This window comes from Rhincodon typus, chromosome 11, assembly GCF_021869965.1.
Source record: "Rhincodon typus isolate 14 chromosome 11, sRhiTyp1.1, whole genome shotgun sequence".
NCBI classification, from domain to species: domain Eukaryota; kingdom Metazoa; phylum Chordata; class Chondrichthyes; order Orectolobiformes; family Rhincodontidae; genus Rhincodon; species Rhincodon typus.
This window is the reverse complement of record NC_063342.1, coordinates 27,712,264-27,733,172: the sequence shown is the minus strand read 5'-3', so window position 1 is coordinate 27,733,172 and position 20,909 is coordinate 27,712,264. Positions and strand designations below refer to the sequence as shown.

General features: G+C 39.6%; 1 protein-coding gene across 1 annotated transcript in view; it reads left to right on the top strand.

Annotated features, from left to right (window-relative positions):
• The first annotated feature begins 559 nt into the window (after nt 1-559).
• The window catches only part of senp7 (SUMO specific peptidase 7), a 37,428-nt gene continuing 17,078 nt past the window's right edge, over nt 560-20,909 (top strand). The window contains exons 1-8 of the mRNA XM_048602742.1: nt 560-729; nt 3,423-3,584; nt 6,105-6,138; nt 8,477-8,644; nt 9,163-9,422; nt 10,570-10,706; nt 17,615-17,731; nt 19,663-19,785. Of these exons, the coding sequence (XP_048458699.1) occupies nt 616-729; nt 3,423-3,584; nt 6,105-6,138; nt 8,477-8,644; nt 9,163-9,422; nt 10,570-10,706; nt 17,615-17,731; nt 19,663-19,785 (1,115 nt within the window). The 5' untranslated portion in view covers nt 560-615. The remainder of the gene's footprint in view (nt 730-3,422; nt 3,585-6,104; nt 6,139-8,476; nt 8,645-9,162; nt 9,423-10,569; nt 10,707-17,614; nt 17,732-19,662; nt 19,786-20,909) is intronic.

Genomic DNA, 20,909 nt, shown 5'->3' with positions numbered 1-20,909 from the left:
CCCCCTTTTCTGATGAAGGGTCTAGGCCCGAAACGTCAGCCTCTCTGCTCCTATGATGCTGCTTGGCCTGCTGTGTTCATCCAGCCCTGCACCTTGTTGTCTCCTTAACAGTGAGTTTTTGTTTGGTTATTGGGCCATGTGTTTCATTTTGAATTAATCAATTTCTTTTTTACATAGAAGTGCTTAATTGCTGCTGATGACAACTATGAACAGGTTGTTGCATTCTACTAATTTTAATAATCATGCAGATCTTGATTTTGTTGCCAGATACAGTGTGGGATATCTTTTTATGCTTGCATCTCCAGGAAATAATACCCTATTTATTTTTCTGAAAGAAAATACGTGCTAGCTATGGATTCGAAGTTTTAACGCAGATTAGCAGGCTAACTTTTTATTCCTAGAAATGTGAAACTGTTGAGATATATCTTTCTCCATCTGAAAATAAGTTAATGATTTTACCACCTATCTACTGAACAGCAGTAGGAAACAAAATATTATTTAATCTGAAATAAATTGGAATGAACCTTAGTCAACTTTAATGTTTTTTTTTCCTCAGTTGTGCTTTCCAGTGATGAAGAAGATACGGATAAAATAGACTCCAGTATCCATGGCACCATGTTAACTCCAGAAATTAAGCGTTTACGTCTGGGAAGTAGGCCATTGTCAACTGAGAGCAATAAAAGAGAGTCTGAGATTGCATCAGCAAAACTGGAACTAGAGAATATCAAGGCATGTATGACACTACACTCTAAGAATTTAAGCGACTGTTTTGCATTAGAGACCTTTAATAGTGAAGTAATGCTGCAGATAACCTGCTTACTAACTTATTAGAATTTAATGAAATATTTATGTTATAATGTATCTCATCATTTGCATTTTAAGGCATTTATTGTAGTGTTCTGATATGATTCTTGATTTGTTCAGTGCATTTTGTGCTTTTGCAAAAACGAGTACAAGTATACCTTGTCGTGTACAGTTCATTACTTCTAAAAGCTGCTGTTCAGTTAAGAAGCTTATAAACACATAAAATGCAAAGTAAATATCTTGTGATTTTATAACCATCTATATATCAGAGGTAAATTCACTGAGGGCTTGTGACTGATATTTTGAGTTTTCGTTAAATGTAAATTTAAAATCCATGATTAAGAATGACTGGCTCTGTCTTCTGATGAATATTTCAATCTCCCCTTAAAGTGATGTTTACCTTCGTTTTTGGGATGACAAATAATTTAACTCTTCCAGCAACTTTGTTTTTGTAAAAGCTCAGCAGGTGTGGCAGCATCTGAGAAGGAGAAAACAGAGTTAAAGTTTCGGGTCTGGTGACCCTTCCTCAGAACTGATGGTGGCTGGGAAAATGTCAGTTTATTTGCAGAAAATAGGGGGAGGTGGGTGGGGTAGGGAGTAAACGATAGGATTGAGCCCAAAGAGAGAGAAGACAGTTGGACAGACAAAGGAGTTGCTAACGATCAGGCTAGGAGGGTGAATAGTTGTTAATGAGGACTGTTAGTGACTAACAACAGGGGGTGTGTAATGGCAGGCTATGTGATAACAAGGCCTGGTGTGTGGGATGGGGGGCTGGGACATGGCAGAGTTTAGACCTTAAAATTATTGAACTCAATATTGAGTCCGGAGGGCTGTAGGTTACCTAAGCGGAAAATGAGGTGTTGTTCCTCCAGCTTGCGTTTGCGTTGGGCTTCACTGGAACACTGCAGCAAGCCAGTGACAGAGATGTTGGCCAGGGAGCAGGGTGGTGCATTGAAGTGGCAGGCAACAGGTAGTTCAGGGTCTTTTTTGCGAGCAGAATGTAGGTGTTCTGTGAAGCGGTCGCCAAGTCTACGCTTCATTTCCCCAATGTAGAGGACACCACGTTGTGAGCAGCGAATGCAGTAGACTAAATTGTGGGAAGTGCAGGTGAAGTGTTGCTTTGCCTGGAAGGTATGTTTGGGCCCTTGGATGCTGGGGAGGGAGGAGGTAAATGGGGCAGGTGTTGCACCTTCCCCGGTTACAGGGGAAGCTACCGTAGGGCTGTGGGGAGGTGTCGGGGGTGAAGGAAGTGTGGACCAGGGTGTCCCAGAGGGAACAGTCTCTGCGGAAGGCGGACAAGGGAGGGGACGGGAATGTGGTGGTGGAATCTTGCTGGAGGTGCAGAAATGGCATGTGATGATCTTCTGGATGTGGATGCTGGTGGGATGGTAAGTGAGGATAAGGGGAGCCCTGTCTCTGTGGGAGGGAAGAGAAGGGGTGAGGGCGGAAGTGTGGGAGATGGATCGGACCTGGTTGAGGGCCCTGTCGACAACGGAGCTGGGGAATCCTCGCTTGAGGAAGAAGGTGGACATTTCGGAGGCTCCCTTGTCGAAGTTGGCCTCATCTGAACATTTGCGATGGAAACGGAGGAACTGAGAGAATGGGATGGAGTCTTTACAGGAAGTGGGGTGTGAGGATGTATAGTCCAGGTAGCTGTGGGAGTCAGTGGGTTTGTAATGGATATTAGTGGCCAGTCTATCCCCAGAAATGGAAACGGGAATGTTGAGGAAGGGAAGGGAGGAGTCAGAGATAGACCAGATGAAAGTGAGGGCAGGGTGGAAATTGGAGGCGAAATGGATGAAGTTTTCCAATTCCAGACGGGAGAGGGAAGCAGCACCTTTGATATCATCGATGTATCGGAGAAAGAGTTGTGGATGGGGGCCGGAATAGGGCTGGATCAAGGAATATTCCACGTACCCTACAAAGAGACAGGCATAACTAGGGCCCATGCGGGTACCCATGGCAACCCCTCTTACCTGAAGAAAATGAGAGAAGTTGAAAGAGAAGTTGTGGAGGGTGAGGACAAGCTCGGCCAAGCGGAGGAGGGTGGTGGTTGGTGGGGATGGTTCAGGTCTTTGCTCCAGGAAGAAGCAGAGAGCCCTAAGACCCTCCTGGTGGGGAATGGACGTGTAAAGGGATTGCACATCCATGGTAAAGAGGAGGTGGCTGGAGTCGGTAAACTGGAAGTTTTGAAACCGACCTAAGGCGTCTGATGAATCATGGATGTATGTGGGTAGGGATTGGACCATAGGGGAGAAGACTGAGTCAAGGTTTGACTGTTACTTTGGTAAAATGCTTTTGTTTTTGTTCCAGCTATCATGCAACTGATCAGCAATTGTTCTGACCGTAAATTGCAATTGTGATAGTCTGTATATTGGCTGTAACAGGCAGGAGCTTTGAGCACCCACTGGCACGACAGCTTTTATTGGTGCATCATTGGTGTTAGCAAAGTTGACACTTGAGACCATTGATTCTCTGTTCATCTCAAACACAGCCAGTGAAAATTAACATCCTATTTAGTAAATAAAAATGTTGAATGATTGCACAACAAATTTAACAAAAAATGAAACGAAAGGAAAACTCGTATTTCATTAATGTTGTTTACCTGTTGTATTCAGGGTGCATATGAAGTAACTGAGAAGAATAAATTAATAGATGTGATCCAAAGTATGGACTGCTGTTTGGAAAATAATTTTACAATAACTGAAACAACAATGGATCTAGCATTTGCTGCCCTGCATATGGGGGAAATTGATGGCAATGAACAAGGTTCTGTAAAGGTATGTTATCTTTATAAACATCATTTTAAGTTTTCATGACCAAATTTGAAAGGGAGGGCGAAATAGGCGTATTGTCCATTGCATTTCATGTAACAAAATATACACTGAAAGTATACTTTGATACTGATGTTGTACTTTGTACTGCCACTGGAGGCCTACAGTGAGAAACTTTATTGGAGCTTACCCTGATCATGCAGTACATCAGAGCACAGTTTACTTATTAACATGTTAGTACTTGCAGTCAGAAAGAGATTTTTAACTTGTAGGTTTTAAGCCCCTTCATCAAATCGCCTTAATCATATTGCTGTTCTTCCCAATAGCTCCCAGGCAGCCTATATGTACAGCACTATAGAAGAATGAAATCAGAGTTGTATCAGTGCTGGTCATACTGGAGAAACAAAAATACAAAAGCACAAATCTGAATTAAAATAATCTGCTAACACCATTTTGTACTAAACTTTCATTTAAAGCGATTGGACTTTGTTTGCAGTGGGTACCATCTGCACAATACAATGCAGTAACTACCAATGTTCCTTCAAAACTGCCTCAACCCAGACTTGATCAACTAGGGCAATGGCAGCAAGTTCACCTGAGCACTACTGCTCCAAAGTCTCGCACCATCCTAACATAGAAATATAATGTCTTCCTTTGTTATTGCTGAGTCAAAATCCTGGAGCTTCCTACTTATCAGCACTGTTAATTGCCTTAGCCACATGGATTGCAGTGGCTTAAGTAGCTTGCTCTCAACCTTGTGCTTGAGGTGATTTTGGGATGCAACAATGCCAACGATACGCACACTCCATGAATGTATTTAAAAGAAAATCAATTTTCTACTTTGAGGATGGAAACAAAATCCCAGTATTAACAAAATGGTGGATTGGTTTTGGTTAAGCAAGAGAGTGATGGCAGCTGTTCTGAAATCCTGGGCCTTAATGGATTAGAGTTATTACCATTAAGAGAGGAGACTGTGTGTTTGTGGTGAGGGGTTTTGATTTTTTTTTGGCATTTAGAAAGATCCTAGAGTAAGATCAAAAAAAAGATCAGGGGCGAAAATGCTTTTGGATGTAAACAGGAACTAGAATGATTGCGTCACTTTGTGAGCTATTTGAGCTTGCATAACTTCCAGATTTTCCACCATGAAAGTCTACACTTCATGTATCTTTTTGTTCCATCTAATCACATCTTTGAATGTGTAGCTGTCTCTCAATTCTTTTCTTTTTTTTTCTTCCGTCTTGCTTTGTGCTCAGATCTAGCATTGAACTTGGTTTATATCAGCACTCCCCTATGTGTATCACCTTACGTAATGCACCATGACGGTTTATCCTTGCTCATCTTCCTCCGTTTCTCTGCAGTGATCATTCCGTCTTCTTCAGTGCCTCTTGTCTGTGGAATTGCTCTTGAATGGTTTCATTCTGCTTGTCTCAGGACTGCCTTTGTCTTCAGCATCCATGCGTTTACCTCCACATTTCCAAAGGCCTATCCATTGGCTCCATCAAATGTAATGCTGTCTCTTTCCTCTATAGTTCTAATCTGCATTGACTTCCAGACCCTTAATGGATCAAACTTAAAATCCTTATCTTCGTCTACAAGTCCCTCCAAAACCTCCAACCATTTTACTTCTGCAACCTGGAGATGTGTGAGGCAAGTTTTTTTTTTTTTTACACAGAGGGTGGTAGGTGCTTGGAACATGCTGCCAGGGTAGGTGGTAGAAGCATACAGTAGCAAAGTTTATGACTCGTTTAGACAGACACATGAACGGGAAGGGAACAGAGGGATAAGGACCATGTGCAGGCACGTGGGATTAGTTTAACATAGTATCATGGTTGGCACAGACATGGTGAGCTGAAAGGCCTGTTCCTGTGTTGCACTGTTCTATGTTGTTCAGTATTTTAATTTGTAGACCAGTTAATCTGTAAATTTGTGTTCTTTTCCCTATCAGCAGTTAATTGAATATTGGATAAAGCTGAAATTTAAGTTATGACAAGACTCTCATTGCTTTCTTATTATCATTTGTGATAGGCAGGGGTTTTGATTTGCATGGGACATGGAAGGGAGCTGTGAAATATGAACTCCCAAATTCTGGCTGGACCCAGTAGAAATGACTTTATCTTATTTGCTGTAAAGTAGTAACCTTTGGCAAAGCACAGATTTTTTTTTTGAGGGATTGCATAGCTTTCCGTATTATTGTTGATTTGAGAGTTTTTTAGATTGGTTTGAATGTACAGGTGGTCCTCAATTTATGAAGGTTTGTAGGTACAAAAGAGATCCTACCTTCACAATATCAATTTTAAACATCCACCATGCAAACGTTTTCTCAGACTTAGGAACGTCTGTTTTATATTGTACTGTGTATACAAATTAACTTACAAATGTACTCAAAAATGGAACTCATTCGTTACCCTGTACATCTGTAATTAAATGGAGTCTAATCCAGCCAGAACTCATTTTATGACAGTATGAGCATATTTGAAATGTCTTTTTCAAGTTTCTTTAATGGTTTTTGCTTTGTTTTTCTCACAGTTTAGTCATGACAACATTGCAATATCCTTTTCAGGTAAATAATTTATATTAAATGTGGTTGCAGAATGAATTAGAAATGAATAAGCTTTTTATTGTTAACAAGGGAGAATGGATTTTACACTCTAGGTGATCTCATAATAAAATGGATAGTGGTGTAGTGAAATATTTAAATAGCAACGCATTTAATTCATTGTTGCTTGCTGCAGTATTCCAGCGAAGCTCAGTGCAATCTGGTGGAACAATACCTCATCTTCTGCTTGGGGACCTTGTAGCCCTCCGGACTCAATATTGAGTTCAATAATTTTAGAGGCTGCACTCTCCCATATCCTACCCCCCAACCCCAAACACCAAACACCAGGCCTTGTTATGGGTAAATTCTAAATGAATTATTTTTAAACATGCTATTTTCAAATAATTGTAATTTTATAATCATTCATAATGATAAATGGGTTTATTAAACAGAGGTGCATATTCTGAAGAAGGGTCTAGGCCCGAAACGTCAGCCTTTTTGCTCCTATGATGCTGCTTGGCCTGCTGTGTTCATCCAGCTCTGCACCTTGTTGTCTCAGATTCTCCAGCATCTGCAGTTCCTACTATCTCTTGTTATGATATAGTCTACCATTACACACTACCTTTTTGTTAGCCACTAACAGTCTCCATTAACAGCCATTCACCCTCCCAGCCAGATTGTTATCCACTCCTTTGTCTGTCCAACTGTCTTTCCCTCTCTTTGGGCTGTCCCCACCTATCATTTACTTCTTACCTCCCCCCACCAACCCACCCTATCTTCTGCATATAAACCAACATTTTCCTAGCTACCATCAGTTCTGAGGAAGGGTCACTGGACTCAAAATTTTAATTCTTTTCTCTTCACAGATGTTGCTAGACCTGCTGAGCTTTTCCAGCAATCTCTATTTTTGTTTTTAATTTATTATTGTTAGATTTAAGACTGTCCTATGTTTGAAAGTCTTTTTTTTTCAAAAAAAATCTTAATGAATGCCTATTTTGTGCATTGAACAATAGAACAATTCTAGACAATAGAAATGGGTGTGTTCTAAATGAATTATTTTTAAACATGCTATTTTCAAATAATTGTAATTTTATAATCATATATAATGATAAATGGGTTTATTAAACAGAGGTGCAAAATCCACTGTCAGTAAATTCTAACCGAATTTTGTGTTTATACCTAACCTGTTTTTTAATCTTTATAGAACTGGATTTGCCCTTTGATGTATTTCAGTATTATTTTTTTCCTCCAGGGAATGGTTGAGCCATAAAAACCATGAAACTGCCAGGGTTAATCCATGACAAAAGCAGAAATTGCTGGAGAATCTCAGCAGGTCAGGCAGCATCTGTTGGAGACCAAGCAGAGCTAACGTTTCTGATCTGGTGGCCCTTCTTCAGGTTCAAAAGAAGAGTCACTGGACCTGAAACTTTAACTCTGTTTTGTCTCCACAGATGCTGCCAGACTTGCTGAGTTTCACCAGCAATTTCTGCTTTAGTTTCTGATTTCCGGCATCCGCAGTTTTTTTTTTTTGTTTTATTGTTTAGGGTTCATCCATGGTCTGTTAACTTGCTGATGTCTGCTAGAGTGGTTGTGCATTTAACCTCAGTGCTCAAGTTAGGAAGGGGAATCCAGTTAGGACTGATTATAGTTCAGGAGATAGGATACTGGGGCAAGAAGACATTCTTTTGTTAGGCTGAGTGAATTGAGGCTGTACTCTCTGGACTTTAGAAAAATGAGAGGTTCTTTCACTGAAACATAGATAATGAAGGGCTTCATAGGGTAGACGCTAAATATGTCTGGGAATCTGAAACATAGGTTACAATCTCATGATAGCCCATCATTTAAAACGGAGAGGGGAAATATTTTCACTCAAAGGCCTGTTAAATCTTTGGAATTCATTATCCCAGAAGATTGTGGGTGCTTTATCATTGTTTATCAAAGCTTTGAATATACACAGACTTTTAGCTGGGAAACAAAAGCAGAAATTGCTGGAGAACCTTGTCAGATCTAGTAGCATCTGTGGAGAGAAAGCACAGTCATTGTTTTGGGTCCGGTGATCATCTTCAGAGGGGGTAATCTGGGAATATGGGGCGTAGATGGATTAAAGGTGTAAAGCCCTGCCCAGAACTAAGTGAGAAGCTGCCTGGCCCAAGGGAGTGTGCTTACAGTCAGCTTTCCACTTGGTCTTGGGGTTGCAACAGCCTCAGCACAAAATTTTGGCAATTATTATTCTAGTCTTTTTTTTCAAAAGTAGTTGGCTAACTTTAGGAGTGTCAGTCCTCTATTTTCAGTGCACTTGAATAATGATTATTAGTAAGTTACTTTATCTCAAAATATGGAATTTGTCTTTGAATTTAAACAGGTCCTTGTGATATAAACCATTCATTACTACTGGATACCTTTCACTTAAAGAAGTACAGTCTGTTTGACACAGTCTGTGAGAATCACTCCGTTATTTTCTTATGGTTTGCTGCAGATTATATCGATGAAGTAAACAAACTGTTACAAACCAGTTCTTCAAAACATAATTGTAAGTGTGTATTTGTTCTCCTTCTGGCTCTGTTTTTTACATTTTTTTTAAACAATGTATTTTTTTCCATTTTGGGTGTACAAATTTTACTTTAAGACACATCTCTGCTTTAAATAAGTATCTGGCAAAGCCATCAGAAGTTGTGCTGTGGAATTGAATTGGTTTCCCATTATATCAGCAAAGCAGGTAGAAAATCCATTTGTCTGTTAACACACAGATCTTTCCTAAGACCAGGGAGCTAGAATGTCTTAAGCCTGTTTATTTTTGGGCAGGAGGTGAGTTTAGAACTCAACAACAGATTTGCCCAAAGTTAATATCAGGACCTTGGTTCTAAATTTGATTTCCATAAAACGGGGGAAAGATTTTTTTTTTTTTCAAAACTGCAGCAGTTCCTATATCCTGAGGTGTAGTCAAGATCCTTTGTACGCGATCCACATTTTCAAAGCAGCAAGCTAAATGGAAAACTTACTTTGTTTTTGTTCATTCCTGTACTTCATTACAGCTGTTTCTCTTTGCAGATAATTGCAATGAATTTATCTTCATTCAACTTTTCAAACCTTTGCAAGCAACAGAAACAGCAACTTTGAAGAAAATCATGATTGATATAGGTGAAAAGAATGAGGTTACAGACTTGTGTGATATCATGCCATTGGATGAAATTTATCAGCTACTGGCTAGGTTTAGTTCAGAGCAGAGCTCCTTCCTGTCATTGTGCTGCAAAACCTTACAAGAACAAGTGGATATGACTACGTTGTCACTGGAGTCCCATTTATCTCAGGTGACTTAGTTGATTAAGACAGATCCACAGCAACTATTGCATTTATGGAAAAAATGAGGATCCTCTGAAATACTTGGGACTATTTCAACTCATTTGAGGCTATAAGAAGCTAATAAACCCACTTGGAATTTTCCAGGTTTGGGAGGAAACAATTAATCAATCGTGTTGCCTTCCTGATAACTATCCTGGTCTTCCCACCATAGACAGCTATCTGAGACCCTTAATTGACAACTAAGAGCCCACTTGAGGATTTCATTCCCCACACTGCAAGTATGCTGTCAGCATTGGGTAACCCATGCCACATGGAGCAGCCTACCTGTGGGTATGGAAAACTGAGGGCCCTGCCAGAGGTGAGGAGTTACCCCTGAAAAAGCCCAACCTCAAAATGCCATATAGAAGTCCCCATGCTTACTGGCGTCTGTCTGACTCTTGTAAACTCACACACTGACCATTACCTTCTGCACTGTTCTTGGTCTGGGACTTACAGTTAATTGAGCAGTGGCAACCATCCAGGTAGTACTGCTGGCACCGAGGAGCTCCTGACTTCTTAGATTTTTACCTTCAATGTATTGGAAACCTTGACGACAGGCAGTAAACTGTCTGTTAAGCATTTTATTTTGGCTGGGCTCCAAAAATGACCTTAGCTATGTTGTCACCAGCTTTCTAACTGGTTTAATTTAATTCTGCATTTGTATGCTCTCGATTTAACTGGGAATATTTAATATGAATCAGGATTTTCATTTTTAAAAATCTGAAGGTCAGTAATGTAACTTTTCACAGATTTGTCTCAAATACTGATGAATAAAATGTAATGCAATCGATTGCAAGTACATTTGAAATGTACTTACTAACTTTAAAATATTCAAACATTGAATTTGCGTAATTTTTGTGCCTTTTTTACCATCCAGGCCTGAATATAGTAATTGTACTGAAGTAAAGTTGAAATCGCCATTTATGGCTTTACAAGAAACAGCAATGCAATCAGCTTCGGTTCCCGTTAAAAGGAATTTGTTGTCATATTAGAAATGTACAATGAAAAGCAGTGTGATAAATCAGTGATCTTGGCAAAGAACCTGTAATGCAGAATCTTCTTGAACAATAACCTTCCGATTTGCATTTGTCTTGTTCTGCATTCACCTTTGTGTAGGAAGAAAATACAAGCTCAGTGAAGTCAAATAATTACACCCTGTGTCATATACGAAGGAATGACCAGTATATGGTTTCAATTGCTTCAAAGCAAGAGAAGGAAAAGCACACATTTAAACAAAGTGGTCCAGTTCAGAAGTAAGCTTGTTTGTTATTCATGTGTATTAGTGAATGTGTTTGCATAATTATGTAAGTCAATTATGAGTGTACACTAAACTAACACAGTTTAAAGAGTATATATTATTTTTGCTGACAATATGAGCACCATTAGCCAAGGCTATTATTTGTGCCGCAGCCCTAATTTTCCTTGAAGATCAGCTTTGACTAACTTGTGTATCTGATCAAATGTGTGCGCTTGCTGGCTTAGAAGGAGCCAGCTTTAACTGTTTGGCACATCGTGATGAATCTAATGCATCCATCTTGACTGGTCTGGACTCCATAGTTATTCTATGATTTTTAGAGTCTACAAAATAGATATTAATTTACATAGAGATAGTAGGAACTGCCGATGCTGGCGAATCTGAGATAACAAGATGTAGAGCTGGATGAACACTGCAGGCCAAGCAGCATCAGAGGAGCAGGAAAGCTGACGTTTCGGGTCTGGACCCTTCTTAATGTCAGCTTTCCTGCTCCTCTGATGCTGCTTAGCCTGCTGTGTTCATCCAGCTTTACACCTTGTTATCTCTATTAATTTACATTTTGTGTTTAATGATTTTGGCATATCTTTAGTTCATTCTAGGGAAATTGATTACTACCGTGTCGTGGGGTGATCTTGTTTAAACATAAAATATTTTTAAGGGGACTTGAAAGGATAGATAGAAAGAAAATACTTCCAGTAGTGCAGGAATCTCAAACTAGGGGATATTGTTCCAGAATAAGACGCACTCATGTAGAATTGAGATGCGAAGGAATCTCTTCTCCCGGAGAGTAGTGAATGCCTAGAATTCTCTACCCCAATGTGTCATGGAGGCCAGATGACTGCATGCATTTAACGGAGGTAGATTTTAGAAATATCACAGATGATAGCTAGACTCAGCTGATACAAAAGAGGAATTGAGGCCTGGGGCAGATCAGCCATGAACTTGTTGAATGGTGAAACCGATTTGAGGGGCTTAATGGCCTATCCTGCCCCTATTTCTTGCATTTTTATATGTTCTAGAAAATATATAGGGTTATCTATAGGCTAGACATGTCTAATAGTGCTGTCAGTGTTCTAATTTGACTTGAAATTTCATCTTTGCTATCATTTTTGTTTGTCATGTTAACTCTGACCTCAATTTAATTGAACATTTTAATGCAAAGTTCAGTGGGGGGGACACATGATTTTTTTTTTTAAGGTACTATATATATTGCAACATATTGTACATATAGTTTTGGTGATCCAAACAGCGCACAACAACAATACATTTCTATTGTACCGTAAAATTGGAAGCCATTTTCCATGGGAGATCTTAATGGAAAAACTTATTATTTTGATTGTACTCTACCTCCCTGTTTCTAAAGAATCTTGATTTAATATCAATTGGTAATCAAATCTTATTCTACTTGATACAAGTTATTTTGAGTCACATTCTTTCTTTTTACGTCTCATTTTGCCACTGTTACGTTACCAAGCATTTCTGTTGGTGCAGGATTTGGTTTCAAGTGAATATCAATTGTTAAATTCTACATATCTTGCAAAGTCTGACTCCAATGAGATGTATTCCTGAATGATTTAATTTTTTAAATAGTATGTTTTGAATATTTTTTGGATAAGTTGTAGGCAATTTTAATGCTCACAGTATAGGGGCATTTGTACAAGGTTGAAATTTCTGTATAACTGACCTGGCCTGAGTATTTTCTGTTGTACGGGGCCAATAACTTATTACCTTTTTTGGCTGTGCTCTGAGGCCTTGGGAAATGTGCGTTTATAACCTCACCTGTGTTCTTTTAATCTTGTGGGTAACCCCAGCTACAAACCCAGTATTGCCTAATGGTAGAGAAGATGGTAAAGCAGTGGGGTGGGTTAACTAATGGGCCTAGTTTTGGAAGTACCCGAGAGTGCAACGAGAAGATGATAAATGGTGAAAAAGGAGTGAGGGAAGGCTTGAATATTGACAGTGAACAAAGAATGGTCTACTTCCAGTGGACAAGAAAGGTTAAATTGTGTGTATGTACTGTATCGAGTATAGTGAACAAAATTTGGAAATTGGAAGCAGAAATTACTCCAAAGAGATATGACATTGTAACACTGACAGAACAGGACTGGATACTTAACAGAGATAGTAGGAACTGCAGATGCTGGAGAATCAGAGATAACAAGTTGTAGAGCTGGATGAACACAGCAGGCCAAGCAGCGTCAGAAGAGCAGGAAGGCTGACGTTTCGGGCCTAGAGTCTAGGCTTCCTGCTCTTCTGACCCTGCTTGGCCTGCTGTGTTCATCCAGCTCTACACCTTGTTATCTTGGATACTTAACATTCTGGGTTATAAGGCTTTTAGTAGAAATGGGCAGGGTAATAAGGGAGGAGGTGTAGCAGTCTTTGTCAAAGATAGTATTGTTGCCCTTGAACAAGATGCAGTTCTTGAATTCCAATCTATACGGTTGGAGGTGAGAAACAAGAAGAGAACAGTGACCTTGTTGGATATTTAATATAGACCTTCAAATAGTGGGGAGGAATTAGAGAGCATTTGTAGGCAATGGTGGAAATCCGAGGAGAAACAGGATTGAGAGTTGGTGATTTCAATTACCTTAGGGTAGACTGGAAAATGTAGAGTGTGGGGCGCAGAAGGTGAGGAATTCCTGCAATGTATGCAGGAGAATTTTTTGAAACAGTACATTTCCCGTCCTGTCAGAGAGGGCGCCATGCGGAGAATGTCAGAGTCGGGCAGCATTTGCGAAATAACGATCATAGTATAATTCTCAATAATATCAGTAAAGGACTAAGATTTCAGACTGGAAAAGGATGCGTATTAGAGGTCTGAAAGTTAAACTGGAGCAGATTGATTGGAAATGCATTTTGTGGATAAAACCATGAACAAAAATGGGAGAATTTCAAGTGGATTAACAAGGATGCAAGCTAGTTACATACCCATGAGAAATGAATACAGGGTATCCAAAGCTAGAGCACCCTAAATAACTAAGGATATTGATGAGAAAATAAGAAAGAGGTAGGAGACAGCATGGAATCAGACCCTTCGGTTCAACTCATCTGTGTTGACCAGATATTCCTAAATTGATCTAGTCCCTTTTGCCAGTATTTGGCCCTCTCAACCCCTTGTATTCAGAGACCCATCCAGATGCCTTTTAAATGTAGTAATTGTACACACCTCCATCCCTTCCTCTGGCAGGTTGTTCCATACACTCATCATTCTCTGCTAGAAAATGTTGCCCCTCAGGTCTGTTTTAAATCAATGCCTTCTAGTTTTAGACTCCTCTATCCTGGGGGGAGAAAAGACTTTGGCTATTCACCCTATCCACATCCCTCATGATTTTATAAACCTTTTATATGATTACCCCTCAGCCTCTGATGCTCAAGGGAGAAAAGCCCCAGCCTGTTCAATCTCTCCATGTAGCTCAGATCCTCCAATCGTGGCAACATCCTTATAAATCTTTTCTGCACTCTCTCAAGTTTCACAATGTCTTTCCTATAGCGGGGAGACCAGAATTGAATGCAGTATTCCAAAAGTGGCCTAACCAATGTCCTGTCCAACTGTAATAGGATGTTCCAACTCCTATACTCAATGCACTGACAAAATGCCTGCTTCATCACAGTGTCTAAATGCGACTCCATTTTCAAAGAACTGTGCACCTGAACCCCTAGGCCTCTTTGTTCAGCAACATTGCCCAGGGCCCTACCGTTAACTGTGTAAGCCCTGCCCTGGTTTGCCTTACCAAAATGTAACACCTTACATTTATCTAAATTAAACTCCATCTTCCACTCCTTGACCCATTGCCCCATCTGATCAAGGTTCTGTTTTATTCTGAGATAAACTTCTTCACACTCCACTACACCACCAGTTTTGGTGTCATCTGCAAACTTACTAACCAACCTCCTATATTCACATCCAAATCATTTTATATCAGTGATGGAAAGCAGTGGACTCCGCACTGTTCCTTGCGGTGACATTTAAACATTGTTGTAAAGTTACTTAGAGGAACAAAATGGCTTAGTTTTCAACAGTTTTAATTCTTGGTACTAATCATAAGGAGCTGTAGAACTCAATGACACTCTGTGGTGCATACCAGAAGAATAATACCAATAGAAATCAGGAAGAGTATCTCAAATGCAGGAGAGAGGCGAAGGCTAGAATAAGGAAGGCTAAGAACAACCACAAGTAAAGGATGGTAGGCTGTGCTAAAACAAATAGTGAAATGTTCTTTACACAGCTTAATAATAATAGATTAGTGAAGGATAGTGTGGTGCCAATAAGGAGCAAGCAGGGTAAGCTGCTCACTGAAGTGCAGAGATACTAAATAAATACTTTGCTTCTGTCTTTACCAAATTAGAAAATGGTGACAATGTTATTGAAAATGTGGCTATTGAGCAACTAAGCAGTATAGTGATAAAGAAGAGCTGCTAAAAAGGCTGACAGCATTCCAGGTAGAGAAGTTACCAGGCCCGGATGGGAAGCATCCTAGATTGCTGCTTGAGAGAGGTAAAGGAGCAAATGGCAGAGCCATTGACAGAAAATTTTTAGGCTTCGCTGTATGTTGTATTAGTCATGGGGAATGGAAAATTGCAAATGTGATAAACTGTTGTTTAAGAAAGGGGCCAAATATAACCCAGAAACTATGGACCTGTCAGTTGATGTCAATAGTTGGAAAACTGATGGAGGCCATAATACAGGTTAAGGTAAAAATACACCTAGAAAAATACAAGTTAATACTAGAAAATAAACATGGCTTTGTTGAGGGTAGGTCATATCTGACAAATTTGATTTCTTCGAGGAGGTGACACAGGCAGTGAATGAGAGTGGTGCTGCCAATTTTGTATTTATGGACTTTCAAAAAGCGTTTGATACAGTGCCACATGGCAGGTTGGTTAGAAAATTAAAGTGTTTGGGATTGATGGATCCTTAGTAGCATGAATTAGATGTTGCCTAAAAGGAGGGAATCAGAGGGTTAGGTATAGATGGGCATTTCTGACTGGAGACAAGTTGAAAGTGGTACTCCCAAGGGATCGGTGTTGGGGTCCTTGTCTTTTCTTATTTATATAAAGGATTTGGAAATGGACATTGAGGACAAAGTCTCTAAACTTGCTGGTGATACTGAACTAGGGAGAATGGTGAATTGTGAGGCTGATACTAAGCGATTTCAAGTTGGCCAAATGGATAGATGCCTGACAGGTGAATTTCAGTGCATGAGAAATGAGGTAGTACATTTAATTAGAAGAAACATCGATAATATAGGGGCAATGATACAACTTTGAGGAGAGTACAGGAGCAGAGGGACCTCCGGGTTGGTGTGCATAGTTCTCTGAAGGTGGCCAGGCACGTTGGAACAGTTGTTAAGAAGGCCTCTAGGATATTTGGGTTTGTAAATAGAGGCCTAGGGTATAAAAGCAAGGAAGTGATGCTACACCTCTACAAATAATTGGTCAATCACATTTGGAGTATTGTGTTCGGTTCTGGGTACGTTATTTAAGGAAAAATGACAAAACCTTGGAGAGAGTCCAAAGGAGATTTACTAGAATGATACCAGGATTGAGGGATTTTAGATACAAAGAAAGATTAGAGAAATTGGTCTTATTCTCCTCAGAGCAGAGAAGATTAAGGGGCAACGTAACTGAAGTGTTCAAATTATTCATAATTTTAACAGGGCAAAGAAGGATATTCTGCTTCCATTAGCACTTCACTAAATGTAATCTACTGTATTCGCTGCTCACAATGTGGTCTGTAATACACTTGGGAGATGAAACACAGAGCAGCCGCTTTGCTGGACACCTACGTTCTGTCTGCAAAAATGACCCTGAGCTTCCTGTCTCCTCAACACACCACCTTGTTCCCTGGCCAACAGCTCTGTCTTGGGCTTGCGGCAGTATTGCAGCAATCCCACACACCACGCCTTGTCATTACGTGACCTGCTATCACAACCAACCTATTGTTATCTACTGATGGTCCCCATTAGCAGCTGTTGATTCTTTCAGGCTGTCATTCCTTTGTCTGTCCAATTACTGCTCTCACTTTTGTCTCACACATTCACACCCTCTCGCGCAATCTCTCTCTCTCGCGCAGTCACACACAACCATCTACAGCATATGTACCAACCTTGCGTAGCTACAGTCAGTTCTGAAGAAGGATCGTTGGACTCAAAACATTAACTCAGTAGGTCTGGCAGCATCTGTAGAGAGAAAGCAGAGTTTTTCCAGCAACTTCTGTTTTTGTTTTTGTTTTTGTTCTTGTTTCCATTTCCACTTGTATCACAATTTCAAGATTGTCAGCAATTGAGCTACAGGTAAATGGGGAGAACTTTCATTTCTCAATGTTGGTAGAATTTGGAATGGCTGGGAGAGTGGTGGAAGTGGATTCCGTTGGAGGTTTCAAAAGAGACCTGTATATGTATTTGAAAGTGATGAATTTCAAGGGCTACAGAGAAAGGTCTGGAGAATGGGACTAGTTGGGTAGTTCTTTTGGCAGCTGGTGCAGGCACAGTAGTTTGACTGGCCTTCTGTACTGTAAAGTTCTGTGATTTGAATAAGTTGGGAATGTAGATTTGAGCTTGACCATTGGGGTGTAGATCTGATTGTATTTGTTCAATACAACTAAATTTAATGTTATCTGATTTACTAATAATAGGCAAAATATATAATGCATGAAATCCCTAGCTTTATCTGGTGTATAAATTGTAAATACCTAGAGGCTCAGATAAAAATGCATAAATGAATAAATTAAAATTAATATCATTTGTTAAATGTATTCCATACTCGTAAGATTGCTGCCATGTTATTTATTCCTATATGTGACAAATGAACATTGGTATTACATATTTAAAATGATTTTATTCTGATTATCGATTTTAGTTTTATTAAAAAGAGGCAGTAATTTTAATGTGTTTCTTTCTCTCACAGAATAATAGTATTCCCCCCTCCTCCAACTAAAGGAGGTCTTGCTGTGACTACTGAAGACCTAGAATGTTTGGAGGAAGGAGAGTTTCTCAATGATGTTATCATTGATTTCTATTTAAAGTAAGTTTTTAGGCATTTTTTTGTTGCAGCCTTGTAATATTTTACTGCAAGAATGCTGGAGGTGAAACAGCCACTGTTAAATGTGAGAAGAAAGATTCCGCAATCATAACAATTGTTCTTGTTTGGATGTTCGCAAAGGGTGTTAACAACATATTCCGAAATTGTTCCAAATATGATCCTGAATGCCCCTTTTCTGTGTTAAAATCTGTTTCCAGTGCACTTTTCCTCTTTGGAAGGAATTTTAGGTTTTCAAGATTGTGATTTTAAGATTTGACAGAGTTAAATTGACTGCTGTCCATGGCAGTTCCAAATGTCAGGAGTTGCAAGTTAAAAATGAGTAAGAAAGAAGTCACATAGCACATCTTCATTCAAAGATTAGTTTGTTTATGAAGTAAGTTACCAGATACGATTTTGTGGAGACTATTATAAATTGACTCAAGCGCACAAATACATGACTGAGAAAATATGTTATGAAAGTCAAGAGAGAATATTGATTTAAAAACCTGACTGAACACGGTTGGTGCAAAGCCTGACTGGTTGTCTGTATCTTTGTTTCTTTTTACCACCTTGTTCACAGCCAACAGAATTTTGCAAGTTCAATGAATGTAGAGCTCATCAGTTGTAGAGGCAGGCTAATAAATTTCTTATTGCCCTGGATTTTGCTGTTAGTGAAGATAGACTGTCTGCCATTGATCAAGAATAAAGGTAGCCACAAAAGTCTAGCGAGTTCTGTGGCATGGGTTTCACCACTTGTAAATAAAGTTCATTCTGGCATCTAACAACAGTGATATAATCAAGCAGACTAAATAGCTAATAGTGGTAAAGAATTCTCACAACGCAAACTGCAAATTAACAAACTGCTTTTGCCTAATACATTTTATAATTTTCAATGAACAAAAAGTAAAAATTGAGATTAACATGGAAGTTAAAATATCTTAAATTTGAAGTTTATTTTTAAAATATGGATTTTTGTTTGTTTGTCATAATGAGACAGTTTATGTTGCACAAATACACACATTTTGCAGGCAAAGAGGTTGTACAGCAGCAATTGCAACTTAGTGCACCATTAAAAATCCCATTACACTTTTTTCAGCAAGGTCTAACTTTTTCAAGGACTTTACAATGTAAATAAAGTGTAAAAAAAGTGGAAATCACGTCAATTCAGTAATTTCTAAAAGAATCCCATTGTCAACGAGGGAACAGACAGCCTAGAGGGAAATGTGGCAAAAGATTGTGATTGATCCACTGGCAGAATCCGGGAAGTATGAAAACTAGCACCTTTGCATTGAGAACAAAGTACCCATACTGATTAGTTATGGAAATTGTGTTTTTACTTTGCTGTATTATTTAATTGTTCATGCCTGTAAGGGTTGCTCAATGGAACACATTTGTGTGATCAGCCAGAAGAGTGTGACATTGCAATCTTGAAATTTTACCACCTCATCTTGAAAATACCATCTTCCATAATTAATAAATTCCACCGATACTAGTATCAATGACTGGGCCTCTTTTTATGCCTAATGTAAACTAGGAATTAATCCAATGATTTAACTGGATTATTCATGCTATATTGAATTGTATCAAAGAAATGCGTGGAGTTTGCACATTCTCCCCATGTCTGCATGGGTTTCCTCCGGGTGCTCCGCTTTCCTCCCACAGTCCGAAGATGTGCAGGCTAGGTGGATTTGCCATGCTAAATCGCCCATTGTGTCCAGGAATGTTTAGGCTAGGTGGGTTAAACATGGGGAAATGCAGGGGAGGGAAATGAGTCAGGGTGGGATGCTCTTCGGAGGGGCGGTGTGGACTTGTTGAGCCGAATGGCCTGTTTCCACACTGTAGGGATTCTGTGATTCTACGAAAGAAGCATTGGCTACGCATAGAACTTTATTCAATGTAAAGTTTTGCATTAACTGGTGTTTATTTTATCTAAGGTATCTTTTATTAGAGAAAGCACCCAAAGAACTTGCTGAGCGCACTCACATTTTTAGTAGCTTCTTTTATCGACGTCTAACCCGAAAGGATAATGCTGGATCAGAGGAAGCAACTAACCTTTCGTAAGTAAATTTGCTACAAGTCAAGTGGCTTATTTTTCTGGTCCTTACTAAATAGTTCACTTTTCTGTGGCTGGGTTTCTCATGATGTAGTACCAATTTAATACTGTTATTTCTAGGTGCATAGGTTTTGCCCAGCAATCGAAATGATCTTGCTGCATTTATTGAGGTTAGCAGCCAGGAAACCCCACCTTTTTTTCGCTGTCCAAAGGCTGTCGAGTCAGTACGGTTTTGAGATATTTATTTTCGAGGAAGGAAACACCATTATGGTGTTGCTGGATCAGTGATCTAAATATTGGCCAGATGCTTCAAAGACACTAGTTCATATCTCAGCAAAGCGGCTAGGGTAATGTAAAGTAAATAAGTAAGTTTGGGATTTAGAAGCCTCCGAGAAGGAAATCTGCCAGCCTGACTTGGCCTGGATGAGACCTGATTTCAGGATTAAAGCAATGTGATTGATGATTCTTGACTGCCTCTGGAATCAGTCTAGCAAGCTGTACAATTGAGTCAAACTGTAGAAAAGTTGAAGGAGAATAAACTTTGGATGAACAAGCTTACATTGACAGAGGCATTGGATATGATAACAAAGGCACGTCCTGTGCAGTCAACCCTACAAAATCATTATCACAAACATCTGGGGAGTTGTGTCAAAATTGAGTGCCATTCTACAAACTAGTCGAGCAATAGCACAGTCAGACTCATCAAAGCATACTATATAGCTAATGTTCCAGTCTCCTCTACTACCATCAAGCCAATGGTTCTCAATACTACAAAAAGGTGAGAGGAGTAAAGAGAGTGGAAGAGTGAAATCAAAAAGGGTGAAGTCACTTTGTCAAACGGGCCCTTCGTGTCAAGGCCAGTCACTGTCACCTCGCCTTCGGAATTCAGTTTTTCTGTCCATGTTGAATTAATATTGTAATGAGGTCTGGATCTGAGTGGCTCTGGCAGAACCCAAACTGAGTGTCAGTGAGCAGGTTATTTCTAAGCCAGTGCTGCCGGGAAAATTGATTGTAATGTAATACCTTTTGAGAGACCTAGATTGAATAGTTGGAAATTGGGCTTATTTACCTGAGCAGTTGGTTCAGTGACCAGGGAGCATTGACTTTAAATTGACTGCTAGTTAGATT